Source organism: Vidua chalybeata, chromosome 3 (assembly GCF_026979565.1).
Source record: "Vidua chalybeata isolate OUT-0048 chromosome 3, bVidCha1 merged haplotype, whole genome shotgun sequence".
In the NCBI taxonomy this organism is placed as follows: domain Eukaryota; kingdom Metazoa; phylum Chordata; class Aves; order Passeriformes; family Viduidae; genus Vidua; species Vidua chalybeata.
The window spans coordinates 64,770,392-64,789,786 of NC_071532.1; the positions used below are offsets into that span (position 1 = coordinate 64,770,392).

Sequence of the window (19,395 nt, forward strand, 5' to 3'; positions counted from 1 at the left end):
CTCACTTCACCCTGCTCCACAACAGGGCTGGCAGGAGGCCCAGCACAGCCCATGGCCCATGACTGACTCAGCAGCAGGGAGAGGAAGCAAGCTTTTCAGTAGCCAGGAACAAGTTTAGCAAGTTCCTAGGACTATGAAAGACATATTTTTACAGTAAATGCTTTACTATGAAAGCTTTCATAAAAGCATCCAAGAAGTTGGAAGTGGCAGATGAAAAATTTGCCCAGATTTTACACTACAGAAAGGAATTAAAGAGCACAAAAGAATACATTTCAAGTTCTCTACTTCCCCAGAGTCATGCAGTAACATGAATTGAGCTAAAGCACCCCAGCTGAACTTCCAAAAGTATTCACGTATCACCATAGCCTGTAGAAAGATTATAGTCTTTTATTGATTTATTGTTTTACAGATTCAGCTTTCAATAATAAAGTTCAATAAATCAATTCCCTAATCATAAAAACTCATTTTACACATTATGTACAGGTACCCAAACATGTCACAGCGATAGCACAGACCTTCACATAGAACAAGCTGGGGAGAGGCGCTAAGGGCAAGGTCGTACATTCAGAGATCAAGTCGTGGATATGCACAGTGCTTTTGGCACACCTCACTGAAGACTGCCCACACAGGGACAGCAAATAATCCCAACTAAGTGATACTGTGGATTAGTTCAACTACATTAATTCCAGGAGGAACACTTAATTCACAATTAAACTGGCCATCAGAAGAGATTTAAGTTGAATCAAATGCAGCTGAACTAATCATTTTAGTTTTATTAAGCAACCCTCTGTAGACAAATTCTAGGCCTTGAGATCTGTCTCCAATATTAAATATATCATTTTAGCGGAGATAGGCAGAAGTTTGAGGACCGAGGGAACTCAGGTATGAGAAGTATTCTTTGGCAGTTGGATACAAATATAAAAAATACATTATTTTTGAGGGCTAAACTAAGCTTTTTCATTACTGCCAGCACCAGAACTGTTTCAGTGACACAGTAACACATACTGGAACGTAAACACAATCTTGCATTTTAATAAAACAAAATTCATACTACAGATGAACATCAATACTCCAGATACCCTTCAACAGGCTACCCACTCCCCACAAAAGTTGGACTTAACACTCAATGAGAAAATTTGCCCATGTCAATGACAGGACCCAGGAAGCATTGCACAACTGTTCACCTTCTCTGCAATACAGGACCTGGCACACAAAAGAGACCAGATGACAAAGTGTATTCGTAAGTATTCCAGCTCCTATGGAAAACTATTTTATGTCAAAACCCTCAGTTCATTTGTTGAATGTCCCTTGCTCTTTTCTGAGATAAAATAGACCACAGGTCTCTTTCTGTAACTGCAATCTAACCTTAGGATGACAAAAAACGCAGCTAAGAGTTTATGCAATCTGCTTTGTAACATTACATCAAGCAACAAGTTAAAATACACCATTTCACAATGAGGCAGACATTAGTTTGAAATCTGGCAATTCCCTTTTAAAAACAGTTGTTTTCCCTTCTAGTGACATGGCTATCCCAAAGGAGATAAAGCCAGGCTCAGTTTGGAGAGTGGGGGGAGGGGGAAACAGGAAACACTTCCAGAATGAAGCATTCCACAGTTCTGCAGCCTGCAGGGCAGAACTTCAGTAATACAGATCTAAAGATATTGCTTTGTCCAAATGCAGCCATAAACTTGTAATTTTAAACTACTTCCAAAACAGGAATGTAACTCCAACAGGCCATTCCATGATGAAGACCATTTAGCCAATATCTCTACTTAGTTCTATCTCAGTGCTGAAATACTGTAGGGCAGCTTCACTTCATCTTCCTTCTTTGTCCGCTTTCAAACTTCTAATGCTCAGTTCAGAACAAATAAAAATAACAAAAGGCTTAAGCAGACTCCCTTGCTGGGCACACAAGTACAAGCAGCAAATCACATTTAGCTATGGAAGTTGACTCAGACCTTTTTCAAATCTTTTGGCAAATGATGCCAGAGCCTTTTCCTGCTTGTTACCTTGAGTGAACATGTTATGGGGAGAAAAGGTATACAAACAATACATAGTACTGTTTATGCTTATTCCCAATAGAAAACTGACCTCATGCTGAGATGTTGCATTCACTCAGGGCTGTAAGAATACTTTCATTCTACCACTTAAAAAAAAAAAAAAAAAAAAAAAGCTAGATACTGCAACATATACTGCTTAATCCACTTACCATAGAAGCATCCACCCCTTTTTATGGAATCTTCTCAGTATTTCTAGAACTTAACACCTACAGGTGGCTTAGTCATCCCAGCCAAGCTGCAGTCTATTTTCAGTTCACAAAACCAGCTTCTGTAGAATTCACATATTACATAGTAAATATATCTGAAGACAAACCATTAGCTCTGAAATGCCTGACCATGAAGAATTAAGAAAAAAAGATGGGAGTTCCTTCTTGGTTAGCATGGACTCCTATTTACATTGTCTTGTAGATTTCACAACACTCAATTCTTGCATGTTCATTTTGACACTTGAATGTCAAAGTGAGGGCAATTCAGCTTTGCTTTTAGTAACTGTCTTTTTCAAACAGGAAATCTGTGAATTCCCCTCCCCATAGATTCTCACGCATTCACACAGACTCTCTAGAAAGGTAAGACACTTTATTGAATTTTTTTGATAAATTAAGAAAGGACTATGAACCAGACTTATGGGTCACAGGTGTTTGTAAACAGACATCAGTTCCTTCCCACAGAAAGCTTGACTCCATGCACTCAGCCCGAAGTCACTTTCCCCAGCGTTGCTCACAGGCTGCATAGTGATGGAGAGCAGAGAAAAAGTCTTCATAGCTGATGTTTAGGTGGGAAGGCAAAGAACTGAGAAAGCAAGTTAGAAACATTAAAATAAGCTTTTATAAACACCACACTATTCATTCACAGCCACTCAGGAATATCACTAAAAGCAAGCTACAGTCTGAGTAACCTTGTGAAGTTGTTCTCAACATGGTTATTGTCAGTCAACTCTAAACCAGTCACCCTCTAAACCAAAGCCTCCCATTAGAGTATACAGGGCCCTTCGAATCAGTGAAAAGCTGGAGCACAGTGTGCCCATACGTTTCAGTGTGCTATAAATGAGCTTGGACTTAAGAAGTTCAGCAGATCCAGTCAGTCCAATTACTACTAAAATTGAAAAGCAATCCATAGGTGTGATCTTCTTGTATTATTTCATTTCCCTTGCATCCTTAGTTTCCCTCTTAGAAACTTATAAGCCACAGAAAATCAACACTGATATAAGGAACACTGTCAAATGGGACTGTACAACACACTAGGTGGTGACAGAAGTTGTTTCTTAAACCTGAGGCATGAAGCCTGCTGTTGCCTAGTCAGGACTAAAAATCCAACAATGAATGTTTGACAGGTTTCATTTAATAATTTTAAAATATCCTCAAATCAATCTCCAGACACTTACTCAGCTGGATCTCCTCTTTTGGCCAGTTCCATAAGTTATGTCACAAAGACTTGTTTAGCTAGATATTTTTCATTCCAGTGTGTTTCACAACGTTTATAAGCAACTCACATGATTTCTGTCAGTCTGATGTGCCACGGAAGGAATCCTAATGTGCTGTCCACAGGACCAAACTTCAAGACTAAATCAGGATCAGGAAATCCATTTGTACCTGTAATAACAAGTTACACTAGGTTTTATTAAATTCATCATAGGATTTGTTTTAGTTCTAAACCCTAAGGCATCTGCTTTTTCATGAAATGCCTTTTTTTTTTAAATGAAGGTCCCAAGGACAAGTTAACAATTAAAAGCCCAAGAGGACAGACTGGTCTTGCAACACCTAAATGACCAACTGAGCAAAAGCTTAGGCAGCCACTGCAGGCCCAGCTGGACTGTTATTTTTATGTCAGGTAGTTTTCAAAGACTTTCTATGGAAATTACAGGAACAGTTACATTGTTTTGAATAACAGCAAACCCTAACAATGCTGTTTCATCTGACTTGTTCTAGTTTTGTCTTGGCAAACTCGATTTTAGTAGCACAGAACATGCTGTACCCTGACTCTACCTACTATAATCCTTACTTAACTATACAGAGCTGCAATCACGTAGAGTAAAAGGACATAAAAAAAAAAGCTTAAGGAAGTTTCACTGAAGAACACCTTGGTACTACAGACCATCAAGAAAAAAAAAAAAAGAAAAACAACACAAACCCAACTTGTTAGATGACTTGTCTCTTTCTCAGTATGAGACCAGACAGAAATTTTAAAACCAACTTACTATAAAATTTTGAAGACACTGCTGCAGCTGGCATCTTTCTGGTTAGATGAGTGAGCAAGAACAGGGCAGTGTGTCTTTTTCTGTTATTATGTGGACAACCTGACCCATTCTAGGGCAGAGCAAGGTAATATTGATGAATTCCACTAAGTGCCCACACTCTCACTACCCACACCTTAAAAACCCAGCCAGTCCCTCCTTTGTGAGAGCATCCTACTGATCTTCTGAGGCTGAAGACAATTACTGACTAAACACCACTGACTCTGTCTCCCTTCCATATACTTCTGCAGTGCCTAAGCTACTCCAGGCTAAAACTGACAGACAGGAAATAGGCTTAGAATGAGCAGTCTGAGTCCAGCTTTTCCTGCTAATTCTAGTAAGTTGATTAGAGCAACACGTGAAAACCAGAAGAGCACCCCAAGGGGACCCAAGAAGCTAAACTGCTCCTCTTGCACCTGCCTAGCTCATCTGAAAAGCATTCCAGCAGTCATAACCCTATTTTGCTATAATGCTGCAATTAGTTATGATTATTGCAGGTAATTTGTTGTCACCCCTTCCACTATGCACCACTATCAGTTAAGTGCAAGAGTGCTTATACTGGGTAATGACTACCTTTAGCAGATAAAGTTTAATACAGCCTACTTGCTCCAAACTTCCGATATTATTTCTCAATTCTTTCCTCATTTGCCTAAAAAAAAAACCATACACACAAAAAAAAACCCACTACACAAATGCAGTCAAGAGCCTTTTACAGTTTTCAGATTAGTTGTAGAGGAACTTCAGGAATAACAGAAAAGGAAACTAAGGCCAGATTTTGCTCCACCCAGGTTTTGAAACTGAAGCTGGAGATTTTTCAAAAAGTTCACATCCTCCCTCCCCACTGAATCACCACAATAATGATGATACCTTTTATCAGAGGTAAAGAAGCTATCTTCCCCAAGCATGTGCATTTCTAAGGAAGGATGAAGTTTTTAGACAGGAATGTCTTGTGCCACAGTCCAAATCTTATTGCAAAGTTAAGAAAAAAATTGCAAAGCAAAAGCCACTTTAGTGTCCAGAAGCTAGCACGTTAGCATGAAAGAGCTTTGCAGGGAAGCAGTGAATACTTAGAAGTGGGGACTCTGGAGGAAGTGGACAACTTTACTCATTAGCTGATTCAGTAGCTGAGTACTCATCAGCTGGTACAGCAGCAGGATTTTCAACATTGCAATGTTTTTTCAAACAGGAAAAGACCTTCAGAGAGCACAGTTAATACTAACATTTCCTTCTGGTTTCTATCTGAAGGAAAATGAAAATGCACACTGTAGTAATACTGTCACAACAGCCTACTAAAACATACAGTACTGCGCTTTCCAGTCTGCATCCATTTCTCTACATAAACATAGCAGTGCTACAGATAATTTACATGTGGAAGCTCCCTCAGAGCTGCTAGAGTTACAGCAGTCAAGTTTAGCACACACATGATACAAGGATTTGGGAGCAAACTTTAAAAAACAGAAGAGGCCAAAAGACTTGCACACTCAAAGGATGGCAATCTGGCAACATCCCTTCTAGGTCACGAGTTCTGCAAGGGAAACATGAAGGAATTTTAGAGCTGATAACTCTACCCTTCTCCACACAGATCTTACAGGCAACTTGAGTAGCCTTAATTGATAGTCATGTTCTTTGCTGGAAGGCAAACAGACAGCAAGCAGAGATAATATTAAAATGCAGCTAGCACCTACTTTTCTGAAAACAAGCCAGTTAGCTGAGGCATTGCTCAGAAGAAAGTACTCTTACACTGCAGAAAACTCAAGCTGTAAGAATTAAGTGCATGACTGAATTAAGAATAAGAAAAGCCACATGACAAGCTAGAATCATACCATTTTAGGACTAGGCTTCTATAACTGCACCCTAAACATAAACAAAAAGTTTAAAAACTACATTAATAGGTATTTAAATCAAAATGTAAAACCCCAAAGATTTACAGAATACACCATTAATGCAAACTCTAAGAATGTAACGACTCAAGTATTGCTTTCCAGAACATGCTCTCAAATCAGTAATGCACAGATGCTTACTTTCAATACTATTCCATTAAAAATGCACACAAACTAAATTTACCTACAAGTAAAACAAAGTTTAAAAAGCTGCTGCTAAATAAGTAATGAAAGAATACTTCACCTCCAACAATGTCCCAAACATTAAATAAACAAATTAATAAGGATCAGTTACAGATATTATCCTTAATTATTAGCCACATACATGAAGCAGCGTGTTTCAAAGTTCATAGTTTTGACAGATTAGATTTCTCTTTTGGTGCTCAGCTAGCATGCAATACTTCAAAAATAAATCCACTCATTTTAAGGTTAGACCTAATACTTTTAATATATCCAGACAGAAGTTCACCAACAAGTCTGAAAAGCTCCAGTTAAGTATCACTGGCCAAAATACATGCAACAGGTAACAGCTGTCACTGGTTCTCCATTAAATTAGTAACTGTTCTGAAGGAGTGATTGTTAATTTCCTTTAATTGACTTTGGGGTACAACAGAAGAGATGTCTTAAGTTTTTCTTCAGGTGCCTTATTAAATACATTTAATAGTTCCAGTATAGGAGGATGCTTACAAGAGGTATGGAATTCAGTTTGAAGTTAAATGGCCAAACTGCCATGGAAGTCTGTCCGCAGAACAATTCAGCTGATCACCCACAAGAAAAAGAAGAAATTACTCTCTAAAGTCCAATTATTGGGAACCACACTACAACAACATGCCCAAAGGCATCCAAGTTCAAGTGTGCAATCTGAAACCTGAACCCTGCCGAGCCAATTACAGCTGCAATTAACATACATGGATCACCTAGGCAAGCTGAGCAACTCATTATAACTCCATAGGAAAAGTGGATGCTAATTCTAAACTTCTTCTCCCAGGTGTGGTATTAGAGCAGTCCTGCCCTTTTCATAGCTATTGCATGTAGCCACACATCTCAGTGCAGAGTCAGTAATCTGCATGAATTAGTAATGAAGACAACTAAGTTAGTGTGGGTTATAGAGCAGCAAGAGAACAGCAAGTGCTCTATCATTTGCACTCAGGGTAGTAGTCAGGCAGCAAGAACAGTTTTAATTGCTGTAACCAGATCTGGAAAAGACTGCCCATCCATGTTTGCAGCTTGCAACTTGCAGGAAGTTAACCTAAATTAGAATAGTCTAATTTTAGGTAATTCCAAAAGTACTTTTTTTCAGAAAGCTCATTGCAGAACATACCACAGATGCTGTAAACTCTGAAAAGCCAAAACTCAGCAATTTAGCTTAATATTTCTGCTAAAGAATTTTTCTACTTAACAAAACAGCTCAAAAGGCAATCAATTAGTAAGAAATTTTTAACAGAAGCCTAAAAGCAATAATCATAACTTAATAGACTAAGCATCAAGATGCATACATTCCAAGCAATGAATACACTAGAAAACCAAATTGTTATAAATTGAGTACTCTTTCCCCTCCATATTATACTTACTACTTAATAAGTTGTCTAACATATTCACATCCAGGTCTGAATGTGTTCTTTGCTGCTGTGCTACCAACTGACAGAAGTTCTGAGCAGCTTTGACTATATCTGCTTTTCCATCTTCTGGAGACAGCACCTTCAATGCAGATTGGCAATTTAAAACTGAAAGTACAAAACATAGTTTAAAAGCAACAGAAATATAATTGTTTTGCATGTGCTTTAGATAGTTACAGATACAGTTGAAAGTAACTTGTAGTTTAATTCCTGTATTTCAACTAGTCACGATATACCTTATCTATCTCTTAGAGAAGTGGGTAAAAGTTTTCTGGATTTGCTGTATTACTAAAACACAAGCTTAAGACAACTACTTTGAGAAGTCTTGTGAGAAGGGGTTTAATTCAGTCTTCAAATGTAGTTTTCCAGGAAATTTGGATGGTTCTTACGCTGTCAGGCAAAGCACTGAGAAGAAAGGTGACTGGATAGTAACTTAAGGGATTCAGGGAAATTAAAAAAAAAACCAACAAACTAATTCCTACCCTAGAAGAGGAAGGTGTTTTTAACAGCTGCTGTGTACTTTCATGTGACATAATGATTAAGCTTGGGGGCTTCTCTCAATCTGATCACAGCATCTTGATGCAAGAGTTACAGTAAGGATATAAGATTGCTACATTGAAGTTTGGAACAAGATAATAGTCCAGAATTCATCCATTCATCTGTAATTATGTCTGTGACTTAAGAGGACATTTCACAACAATAATTATCTTAATCCTACACTTCTGAGAGGCAAGAGTCTTTTCATACTACGTGACTTGCATCATTGTCAGTACTGGTAAGGTACCTAAACAGTAAACTTCCCAAGGAAGCTGAAGGCCACAGATAGTACACTGTACTGGCTTGAAGTTATGTGGGTTAAACACCAAAGTGTCAACATTTTAGGCTGATACCAAACTTAGGATTATTATAACCAGATAATTAAAAATAATGTTTCTTAAACCTGACTGTAAAGGACCACACAGCACAGTCAAGATTCACAAGAACACCTAAAACCCCTCAGCTCATCTATCCAAAAGCACCGCAATGAAAATAATTGTTCCTTAATACTGCATGATTGATGCAAATTTGCATCCAATGTCCTACATTAAAAAATATTTAAAAGTACCCCTAAATGTAATACATGCAATTTTGTTATTCAGAAGTGAAAAACTGCAGATAATAAACTGCATAAATATCAGTTTGTTCAGTTGAAAACATGAAGCATCTGATCTGACTGTGAAGCTTCCTAAAAAAAGAATGAAGAATTTAAAAAGAACAGAAAACACCTCTGCTTTTCACAGTTTCCAGCACAAAAGTTTTCTGAGATTTGAACACACTCTTCTTGTCAGCAAGTCTGAGAAGTCTTTCAGTAGTTTGTTTGGTGTGAACATAAATATCCCAACTTAGGTAAGTGTAGCTAAGTATGCTGAAGTTTAAGACATTAATAACCTGTCTACCCCATTTTCTGCTGGTTATTTCAACCTTCACAGGAAGAAAAAAAAAAATAGCATGAAATTTGAGTTCTTCCACGTAAATGCTAGTATCTTAGGCTAAGCTGTTCATAAGACAAGTTCAAGTTACAATACTATACTTTACACTGGAAAACTGGCACAACGGATTTTGTTGTGCCACAGATTTTGCTCCTCCACTCATGGGGGAGGCGAACCTTGCAAGCAGCATTTTCAACGCAGCTAAATGTACCACAACTTGTGCAGATTTTTCCTAAGTCTTTGAACTATGATGATCTTAAAGCATAAAGGTTGTTAGGTATTTTTTTACAAAACCTACTTAAATATTATGAGCTGTAGTTAGGAGAGCTGTATCAGCCCATCTCTTTAAGACAAAGGCCTGATTCAAGTACATGCCTGTGATTCATTATATTTTGAACAGACCTCTAGCATTTGTCTTAGGCAGCAGATGAGTAAATGAGTTCTTAATAGCAGATACTGCTGTATAAGGAACATCAGCCTTGAAATCTACTCCTACTTTCCACATCTAACTACATGCAAAAGCTATTATTACCAAATTTATTTTTTTTAACTTGTGCCCTTTACCTTCCTGATGGCATTATACCTTGCCATGACAACCAGCAGTCTTGCTCTTTCCCTTTCTCCTCCCCACTTTGAGATGTATGTTTGGAAAGATGGAAGCAAACACATGAAGAAAGAGGTCACTGTTCATAGAAATGTGTTTAAGTAAAAGCAGATTTATGATTAATATACAGCTATTTAGAGGCATACCAAGCCCCACTTGTAACTGATCTTACCTTGACCAGTTTTGTCGTGATTTGCAAATTCCACGGAGTACTTGGAACAATCTAGTCCCAAGAGTTCTTGCTGCTGTTTTAAAATTTCATCCATCAATCTTGAATTATTCCTCTTGAAAATACCTTTAAAAAAAACGTTGCATATCAGCCAACTCCTATAAAGGGTGTTACAAAATAAATCTGACTCTAAGCAAGAAGAAAAAATTAGTCAGAACTGGTTTCAGACTGGAGTTCACAAGTGCGGGTAAGAATTCAAAGCAAACATTACTGCACATGACTGATTTGAGTGACCTTGGAAAGACAACTCATGTGCTTTTGTTCTTCTTTCACCCAGCAAGTTGCAACTGCATAAGGGATAGCTTAAGACTTATTTCATTGTCCTTAGTATGCTAGAAATAGAGAAAGCAATAATCAGCAAAGAACAACCAAGTCAGATTAACACCAAAAAATAAATAACACCAAATTTCTTTAAAGCCCACACTGCTTAAGTCTGCTACCACTTATTGCCACATCCCTAAGGCTGGAGGCTAACAAAGCAAGTCACCACTAAATCAGCATTTCGGGTCTCAGTAACTGTCCACTCTTAATAGCATGGATTTCCTAATAAGAGAATTTCACAAGCTGTATGTTTCAAGGAGTTCATGCAGTCTCCAAGGCCTTTTTATACTTGCATATTTAAGGCAGACACATTTTGAATGCAGGAAATCACAAAAGCCTGCTTCAAACATACTTGGGTTCCTGTACTAAAATAAATTCTAGCTTTTGAGAAATATAACTCAATTATTTCTAATTAAACGCCACAGCAAAACTAAATGTTACAGCTTAAATATTTACAATCCTGGCTGGCATATTCACTCAGGAACTGGATAATGCTTTTATCATTATATCACAGGGTATTCAGAGGTTTTTACTGAGCTTTGTTCAGAAACCTTATGTCAAACACTTCTGTTGACCAACCTAAAAATGCCCACACACTAATCTTACAATGTAGACAGTGCAAAAGAACGAAAGACATGCAATTTTATGATCAAGCTTAGGATTCAGCACCACAACCTGACTATAGGATCTGGAACTGCTACAACAGTTCCCACATTGGTCAAACAGTACATAAGCACTTATTAAGATCATAATACACTAGGAGTTAGCTTGCAATATGAGGCAATACAATGTATTTATTTAATATGCTAGCCTTTAGATCTAATGAATTAGAACTTTTCTACAGGCTTCATTAGAGGTTTTAATAGGTAGCAAAATATCTATTTTTCGTCTCATCCTGGATACCTCCTGTAAAAAAAAAAAAAAAAAGGAGTTCATGCAGTCTGGATACCTCTTGTAAAAAAAAAGATTTCATTACAGAAGTGTTAGTGATGCTCATAATTGATTTCGCATGTTTACAGAAAAGCAAGTTGTACTAAGGCACAAACCTCTACAGCAAAAAGTGTGCTAGAAAACTTCTGCTAAATTTAAACTCAAATTGTTGCTTTTTGGGCTCCTGCTTTCTAGCATATACTTATACATAATAGAAATTGAGAATGCTGCTTTAAATAAAACTGTTTGATACAATTCTGCTTGGCTCAGTCTGCTTCATGCTGGGGTTAGCACAAATTGTCTTCTTTATTCCCAAGGTCAGCAGCAGTGCAGCCACTGCAGTTGCTAATCCTGCACCCTCTTCAAGGGAGATCTGTACAAGGCTGCACGTGCCTCACCTTTAGGAGTCACTTGACTTCCATACACTTTTAGATATGAGAAATAAAACTGTGTTCGATATCCAGACAAACATGTGACATAATTAGGGAAAGGCTCCCAATCTGGGAAATAAGCTGCTGCTCTTCTTCCCTTTCCCACCCAACACTAACGGTACCAAATCCTTTCTTGTGAAAGGTTTTCGCCTATTTCTGCCAAAGACTGGAAGAACTAATTTTAAACTTCACACTCCAGCTCTAAAGTAAATTACGACATTGAGGACAATGGTAGAAGAACTGACAAAGGTGATTGCTTCTCAGTAAAAAGAGACATCAGATAATGGAATTGGTCCAGCTCCAAAGTGAAGGTCCTTAACACACACAAGACAGAAGATTTGCTAAATGTGTTCTTAAGATTTATCTGAGTATCACCCTTCTATTCTGTCCGTTTATCTCACCCACCCCCTCAGTTGTTCAAACTTGGGAGTTGCATAGCTCTTGGAATAGCAGTTTAACAAACAGGAAGCTACTGTAGTTGTACCATGGAGCTGCAGTATGCCTTCCTTGGAAAGGCCTCCACACCTAAATTCTCACTGATCCATCAACCTTGACACATACACAATTTTCCTGAAGATCCTGAAGCACAACAGAAGGTAGTAAAAATTCAGACTAACTCAGATCTTAATTAAAAATCAACAGCATTTGGGAATACTCCTTCAACATTTGTCTCTCAGTCACTGCACAAGAGACTTATGAATGCACATCACTGCAAACACAGTCCTGCCAAACACTATATTCACAGGCCAAATTCATATTCAAGAATTTTACATGGTCATGACTCAGCTATATTCTCCTTTCCCTTACAGTATTTCAAAACCCCATTTATCTACAAGGCTCATTTTTTTAAAACTTTGTAAATGCACCCAAGTTAGTTCTGGGAGATGCTGTTGCTTAATTTAAACATGACAAATATAGCAAATAAGTGCATGAGTAGGCCAACTCAGTAGCAGAATTATGTGTCTCTAGGCAATGAAACTTAACTCTTGATTTACTGCTACCCTGCAATTTCATTCACGAAAAGTTAAAGCTAGTCCATAATGTAATTTTAACATTATAAAAAATTTTGGTTTGACAAAGGTTTTGGCAATACAACAGCTGTTTGCTGATAAACGAAAACAATTGCGGCACTACTCATGTTTCTAATATGGAACACAAACATGAAATTGTCACTATTATTTTTCATCAGAAGATCTTCTGGTTTTGAAAAGCAGAAACACTTCTTTGGTCAGAACTCTGGAACCTTTGCAAGCTGGCACAAATGTGTATATTCCTGCAAATGAAGTGTTCTAAGAATTACATGTATTTAAGCACTAAAATTCCCCAATGCAAAAGAGTGTCAAACTCTGTCCTGGTTTGTTTCTTTTAACTACTGAGAACTTGTGAGCTGTTTTCAAGGATAATATTTGTTTTTACAACACAAGCTGCAAGCATGCTATTACAGCTGAAGCAAACTAGAAGTGTTTTAGCTTCCTGCAGTAGTCCTTCATTACACAGGTCTTTTCCAGGGCACACACCTTTTGCTCAGATTTACAGCAGCTACAAGCCATGCCCCTTTGCTTGCAACCATAGTATTGCAATATTTTAGGGTTAGATATTGACAAATGAAGTTTGTAATTAAGAGGCTGCAAATTCATCAGGTGTAGAAGTTACAAGAATCTTGAACTGGAAATGAAAAACTGGCACAAAGAAACACCAAGTGATGTCAACCATTTGTTTGTCTGACTAGACTACCACAGCCACTTGTTAATGCCTTAAAGGCATCTCGAAGTTCAACATTTTTAATTTCCCTGCTTTTTAAAGCAGCAGAATCTGGTAAAACACAGTATTGAGTTAGCTCTTCCTTGCAAGGGAACACCTTACCAAAGCGGAGTCTAGTAAAGAATATATCTCCACAATATTTCAGTTATTTGCTTTCTCAACCTTTCCAGTGCTGACAAGGAAAGAGTAATCAAAAGTTGTAATTGTTATCAGGTATTAACATTCTGAGAACATCAAATAATAAACCACTTCAAAGAATGTACATGCAAGAAACCGTTTTAATACATGAACAACTTTTGCCTGCATCCTGTTGGATCACACTGGTTGATAATGGAGGAAAGCATGGCCATTACCCTGGACCTCACAGGATACGGAAAGCTACCAATACCTCCTTTATTCCAAGAGTCTAGGAATAAAAGTAATCCAAGCTGAATGTAGCTAAAGTCACTTAAATTTCACTCAGATTAAAGCCACTTAAGACAGCATTAACCAATCAAAAATTTTGATTTAGAACTAAGAACTTCATAGGTGACCATTTCTCCCACATTTCTTCTTGGAGGGACATTCTGCACTAAGAGAACAGGGGCTCATCAGCAATTCAGAGAGAAGATACTTCTTTCATATTTCCTATTCCTTTAAGGAGATCACCTTATACAGATTAGTGTTATCCCTTTTAATAAAAGTGGTCTGAGAACTCCTCTCAACTCGACACCAAAGCACTACTGTTGAACGTGAAATTTCACATGGGTGAAGGCCCACAGCAGATGCCATGTGATACTGGTATCTCACAAGTGCTCCAGTGACATAAAACCACAACATATTTATCCTGCCCAGCAAAATGAACTCACTGCACACCCAGAAGATTTTATGGATTAAACAAAATAGCTAAACTAGCATGTAATCTAGAAGAGACTAGAAGCCTACTTTGGGGCTAATTAAATAATTTTTTTTGCATACTCTATCCTTTCAAAGAGTTTTTAAGAGAGAAAAGTGGTCAGAAGCAAAGCAGTTCACTAGAAAGCTAAACCCAGGATGAATAACTCCAAATTTTCAATACAGTCACACTATGGGCTTTAACAAACCTTCAGTGTGAAGCATCTATCTAGGAGTCCGAAGTACCCAAATGCCATGATTCAGCAAGCTCCCAAAAAGCACTGTAGACTTGTCCCAAACTATAGCAGGAAAGCTTCACAGAAGTAACACTCAATTCAACCTCTTCCAAATGGCAAAACAACTACGAAAAGAAAGTTAAAGTATATAGCACTAGTAAAAGGCTTCTGCTCCCCAAAAGGTATTTTAAGTGCTATTACATGAAAGTATTATCAATGCCTTCTGACTGCAACAAGGCTGCAGTATTTCCTCAGATAAGGTCTTGACAAGAATGGCTGGATTTGTACCAAGAAACAACTGGCAATACAGAAGTCAACAGAAAAATTCTTCATCAAAAGCCTGAAACTTTAGTTTGCATTATTTAACTCAGGTATGTAGAGTAGCATTAAGTTTATTATGGCTTTGTCATGCTGCACAACAATGAAAATTGAGAGAAAGGGCTTCCATACATCAGGGGCAGTAAAGCCAGACCACCTTTGGCCTCCAAACATGCTGAGGCAACAGAGAGTCTCAGTTCTGAGCCCTGCACAACTCCAGCCAAGTTGTCTTTACAGTTACTGGTGCAGCTGCTGTAACAAAACAGTGTGAGCTGGAATGCAGCTACTTATTTTGACAGTGAAGAACACATGAACCTTCTATTTAGCAATTTTGTAAAAAATACAGAAATTCATTACTATAAGCAAATAAACAGCTTATCTAGCACTTCTTCATGCTTCCCCTTCCTCCTACAGAAGAGGCAGTTAAGGACATATTTTGAATTTAATCCTTCTGCAGGATTAAATTTCTTGCAGAGAAGGCAACCATGGAAGACCAAGCTTGTAAACAAGGTTTCCTATTGCAATCAAAAGAATCTCAGTACTACAGATATGCAGTGAAGGAAAAAAAAAAAAATTAATGTATCCCTCACCACAGCTAACACTGATCCAGAGCACTCATCATTAGTCTTCCTTCTCCAGTACAGCCAGCACCAGTGGGGACTCTTGATAAATCAACAGCTGGTACGCTTGTATGAACACAAACCCCCAAAAGCAGCTCAGCAGTTCAAAAGCACTACTCACCATCTGAGTCGATGGAAACAAGTGCACACTGTAATTAAGGGTCACCCTCTGCTACTGATAAGAGCATTTTGTACCTGACTTTATTCACCTTCACTATTATCAGTGTTAGTGCTGAGGGTTCCAGACTCCACCACCACTGAGCACCGGATTTAGCAACAGCTGCAACATCCTACTTAATGACAAGTCTATCTGGAAATGCTGTATGCTCAATCAAGGCACCCTAAGGAGCTTAGCACCACAAGAAAGGCAGCATATGTGCTATTACCAGCAGTAAGCATGCACTAGAGCTGTATGAATGACTACGTGCTCGCTCTCTGAAGCTGAAGTCAGCCTAAAAAGCTCTGCTGTGCACAAAACAGTTGTGGCTGCTATCCTGGAGAACCCACTGAACACCTGCATGGAACATGATATGTAATGGCAGGCTATTCTCATCAACCCTAGAAGTTTGGCAAAAGACAGCTTTAAAACTTTTTCGTTGCTCCGCCTTCTTTGATTTTGCTCCAACAAACTGGAAATCAAGCTAGCAATTAAAGTAGTATATTCTAGTATCAGAGGACCAACAGAAGAATAATATTGAAAATACTGAAAAATATGTTTCGATACTGAAATAATGAGATAATAGCCCTATTTTCAGATCTCAGAGGTAACAGCAAAACCTCTTAACATGTAACTTTAGAATGAAAAATTAAAATCCACACTCATCACATAACCTGCACCTAGAACAAAAAGAAGCAAACTAAACAAAATAAATAATTCCCAACACCAGAACAAAAAATAACATTACAACACAGAACAAAAGTGAACAATTGACATAGTAACTTTTGACTGAATGAAACAATACATGGATACAGTAGTAAATAACCCAAGATTTTAGTTTCTCTGAACTGCTAGCAATAACAATTGTTCTGGAAGGTTATTTCAGCTCTTCAGGGGACAAAACCTTTTAATTTCTGGTCATCGTATTTAATCTTCTAACAATCAATCTTTGATCTGACTGAATTTCAACCCATGCTGGAGAAGCAGTAGTAGGTTCTCAAAAAATAATGTTTCAGACACTGCTACAGCTCTGGCTCCTTATTGTGAGACAGGAGCTCAGCAACAGTGGCTACCCAAGCATTGACTGGTGCCTTCTCCCTCCTCAGTGTTGCACAGTAAGCAAGATGAAAACCAAGACAACCAAGAAATACGATTCTCAGCTTGATCTGTTCCTCTGTTCAGTTCTCATACATATAATTTGTGGAGCACAGTGCTGGAATCTAAAAAGTAACTAAGCACTATATTAGGCAATACTGCCCATAGCTAATTTGAGGTTTGAAGTTAAAGATCCTTTACAATAAAAACATCTCTGTTCAAGCTATGAGGGAAACTCTCTTCCTTGGTACTGTTTGCTCAGCAGCATTACACTTGGTTGAACGTTTTGCAAGTTGGGAGTAAAAACAGTCAACATATAAATGACTTCTCAAAAGGTGCTGTTCTCTGTGTGCTTGAGATGTTATGCAAATATTTTATATCATTCTTTGATTTCCAAATGAGGGAGCGTTCTCTCTCTGAAATAACAACATAGCCAAGTTCCTCAACAGCCCTGCACAGATGGCCAGTTTAAACTGCTAGGTGACTGCTATTAAGCCCAGTTTCTCATAATGATCCTAGAGTAATTTAGTGAAAGTCAAGTCTTCCAAATCTTTTATCACATTGGAAGGATCAACCATGAAACAGAACTATAAACGGTGATGGTTTAAAACAAAGTAAAAAATTTAAAAAAAATCACAAACACCCATGCTGAAGGAAAGGCCTCCATACCTCAGATGCTTCTGCACACTTGATAACAAAAGATTTCCCCTAGTTACGTGGGATGCACTGCTGGACACTTCCTGAAAGAGCACTAGAAGACAACTGTACCTCTAACCTGGCAGAAATCTACACAGTTCACCTAAACTGCATGACACTGCTAAAGAGCCATTGGAAGTGGCTCAAAACAAGTTAAACCCTGGTCTCCCATAGTCTCACCCCTGACAGCAAGAGCACAGGGATCTTCAGGATGAAGTTTTCCTCTGCAGGACAGAAACAGGACACTGTCCATGTCATGTATTGTTACTCCTTCTGAGTTGACAGCTTGTCCAGTACAGGTTAGAGATTATCTCTCAACAGCTGGACAGAAAGCTTCAACTAAGAGTATCTTGAATATGCCTGGTTTTAGCTCCCCACTAGGAAAGGACAGGTATGAGGAAGTCAGATTTGTTCCATGATTTCCTCACAGTATGTGAAATCCAAACTCTGATCTTATCTTTATGATAGTAAGTGACGTGGAATCAACATACCTGCAAGAGCCAGAGTTCAGTGGTTTTACATTTGAGACTCAGTAATAAATAAAATCACACAGCAGATATGAAAAAACACCAGAGCTTCCATAAGCACTGGCTCAGAGTTAACTCAAATGCAAAGCAGGACCAAATGCAGATCAGGTTATTTAATTTCACAATACAGACAGCACAAAGGACATCCACGCTTATGTTTAACTATTTGTCCATCCTGTTTCTTCACATAGGAGTACCTGAAAATAGACGGCTACTTTCATTGATTCGCTTCTGGAGGTTCAGCCCCAGCTCATAAACAGCACTCATAAGAGCAGGCAGCCTAAAGCTCTTCCCTACTAACAGTCTCTGTCCTACACTTTCAGATGTCAGCAGTTCCTGTCAGCCCAAGGCTGTGGTCAAGGCTCTAGAAAGCAGGCAGGGCCGGGTCTTCCCGACACAGGACCAGAAGGGCAACTGGACCATTCCCCAGGCTCCTCGGGGCCAGGAGCTCTGCGGCGGCCAAGCAGCTCCAGCGGATAGGAAAGGAGCTGCCAGCAGAGAGACTGGACCGGACTTGGGAAGACCCCAGAACAACGCGTCTCCACGCCAGGAGGCGCTCCCAGGGCGGGCACCACCAGGGACTGGGGCACGCCGGCCGCCGCTCACCGTTATGGTCGTAGACGCTGACGTAGGAGATGCCCACGGCCATGCACCACACGACCAGGCTGGCCATGTCCGCGTAGCTCGGCTCCTCCTCGGTCACCACCAGCCCCACGTGCACCGGCAGCTTCCGCAGGGCGCGCCCGTCCGCGCGCCACCGCTGCCGTGCGCGCGCCGCCCCGCCGCGCGCGGGTCCCCGCCGCCGCCAGGCCGCGCGCGCCTCTCGGAAGCCGAGCGCGCGGGCGGCGGGCGCCAGGAGCGCGCAAGAGGTGGCGGCGGCGGCGGCCGCGCGGCCGCGCAGGCACGCGAGCAGCGCGCGCTGCAGGCAGAGCAAGGCGCGCACCAGCGCGTGCAGCGCGCGCCACGCCAGACCGCCCGCCCCGCTCATGGGACCGACCGACAGGAGCGCGTGGGGAGCGGCGGGGGTGCCTCAGCCGCTGCGCGCCGCCCGCCGCGCCATCCCCTCACGGAGCCCGCGTCCCCCGCCCGGCAACCGCCAGCGCCGCCATCTTCCCGCCGCCCCGCCTGATCTTTCACCTCTCAACCCGCCAAACGCGAGCAGCCCGTTGGCCGCCGGGAGGGATGACGTCGCTTCCGCCCGCGGAGCGCGAATGACGTGGCCGCGAGATAAGGGGAGGGCGGGGCCGGGGCAGGAGGCGGGGCTGGGAACGGCTCGGGGCGGGAGTGCCGCGCGGGAGGGGCGGGGCCGCGCCCCCTGGCGGCCGCTGATGGCGATGGCCCT

General features: G+C 40.1%; 1 protein-coding gene across 1 annotated transcript; it reads right to left on the bottom strand.

Moving 5' to 3' along the window:
* Positions 1-2,615: 2,615 nt before the first annotated feature.
* Positions 2,616-19,179, bottom strand: NUS1 (NUS1 dehydrodolichyl diphosphate synthase subunit). Its single transcript, XM_053938551.1, has 5 exons — positions 18,660-19,179; positions 10,032-10,154; positions 7,742-7,894; positions 3,550-3,649; positions 2,616-2,849 (listed from the first exon to the last, which is right to left on the bottom strand). Exons 1-5 carry the CDS (start codon positions 19,039-19,041, stop codon positions 2,759-2,761), a joined length of 849 nt encoding a protein of 282 aa, XP_053794526.1. The 5' UTR covers positions 19,042-19,179; the 3' UTR covers positions 2,616-2,758.
* Positions 19,180-19,395: the final 216 nt, after the last annotated feature.

Excerpts from the sequence above, each read along its gene's own strand:
- NUS1 (XM_053938551.1), bottom strand. The coding sequence starts at position 19,041 with ATGAGCGGGGCGGGCGGTCTGGCGTGGCGCGCGCTGCACGCGCTGGTG. Across the intron at positions 10,155-18,659 it reads CAGCGTCTACGACCATAACG|GTATTTTCAAGAGGAATAAT; the intron begins GTGAGCGGCGGC and ends TTTTTTTTAAAG. Across the intron at positions 3,650-7,741 it reads GTTAGACAACTTATTAAGTA|GTACAAATGGATTTCCTGAT; the intron begins GTAAGTATAATA and ends TTGTTATTACAG.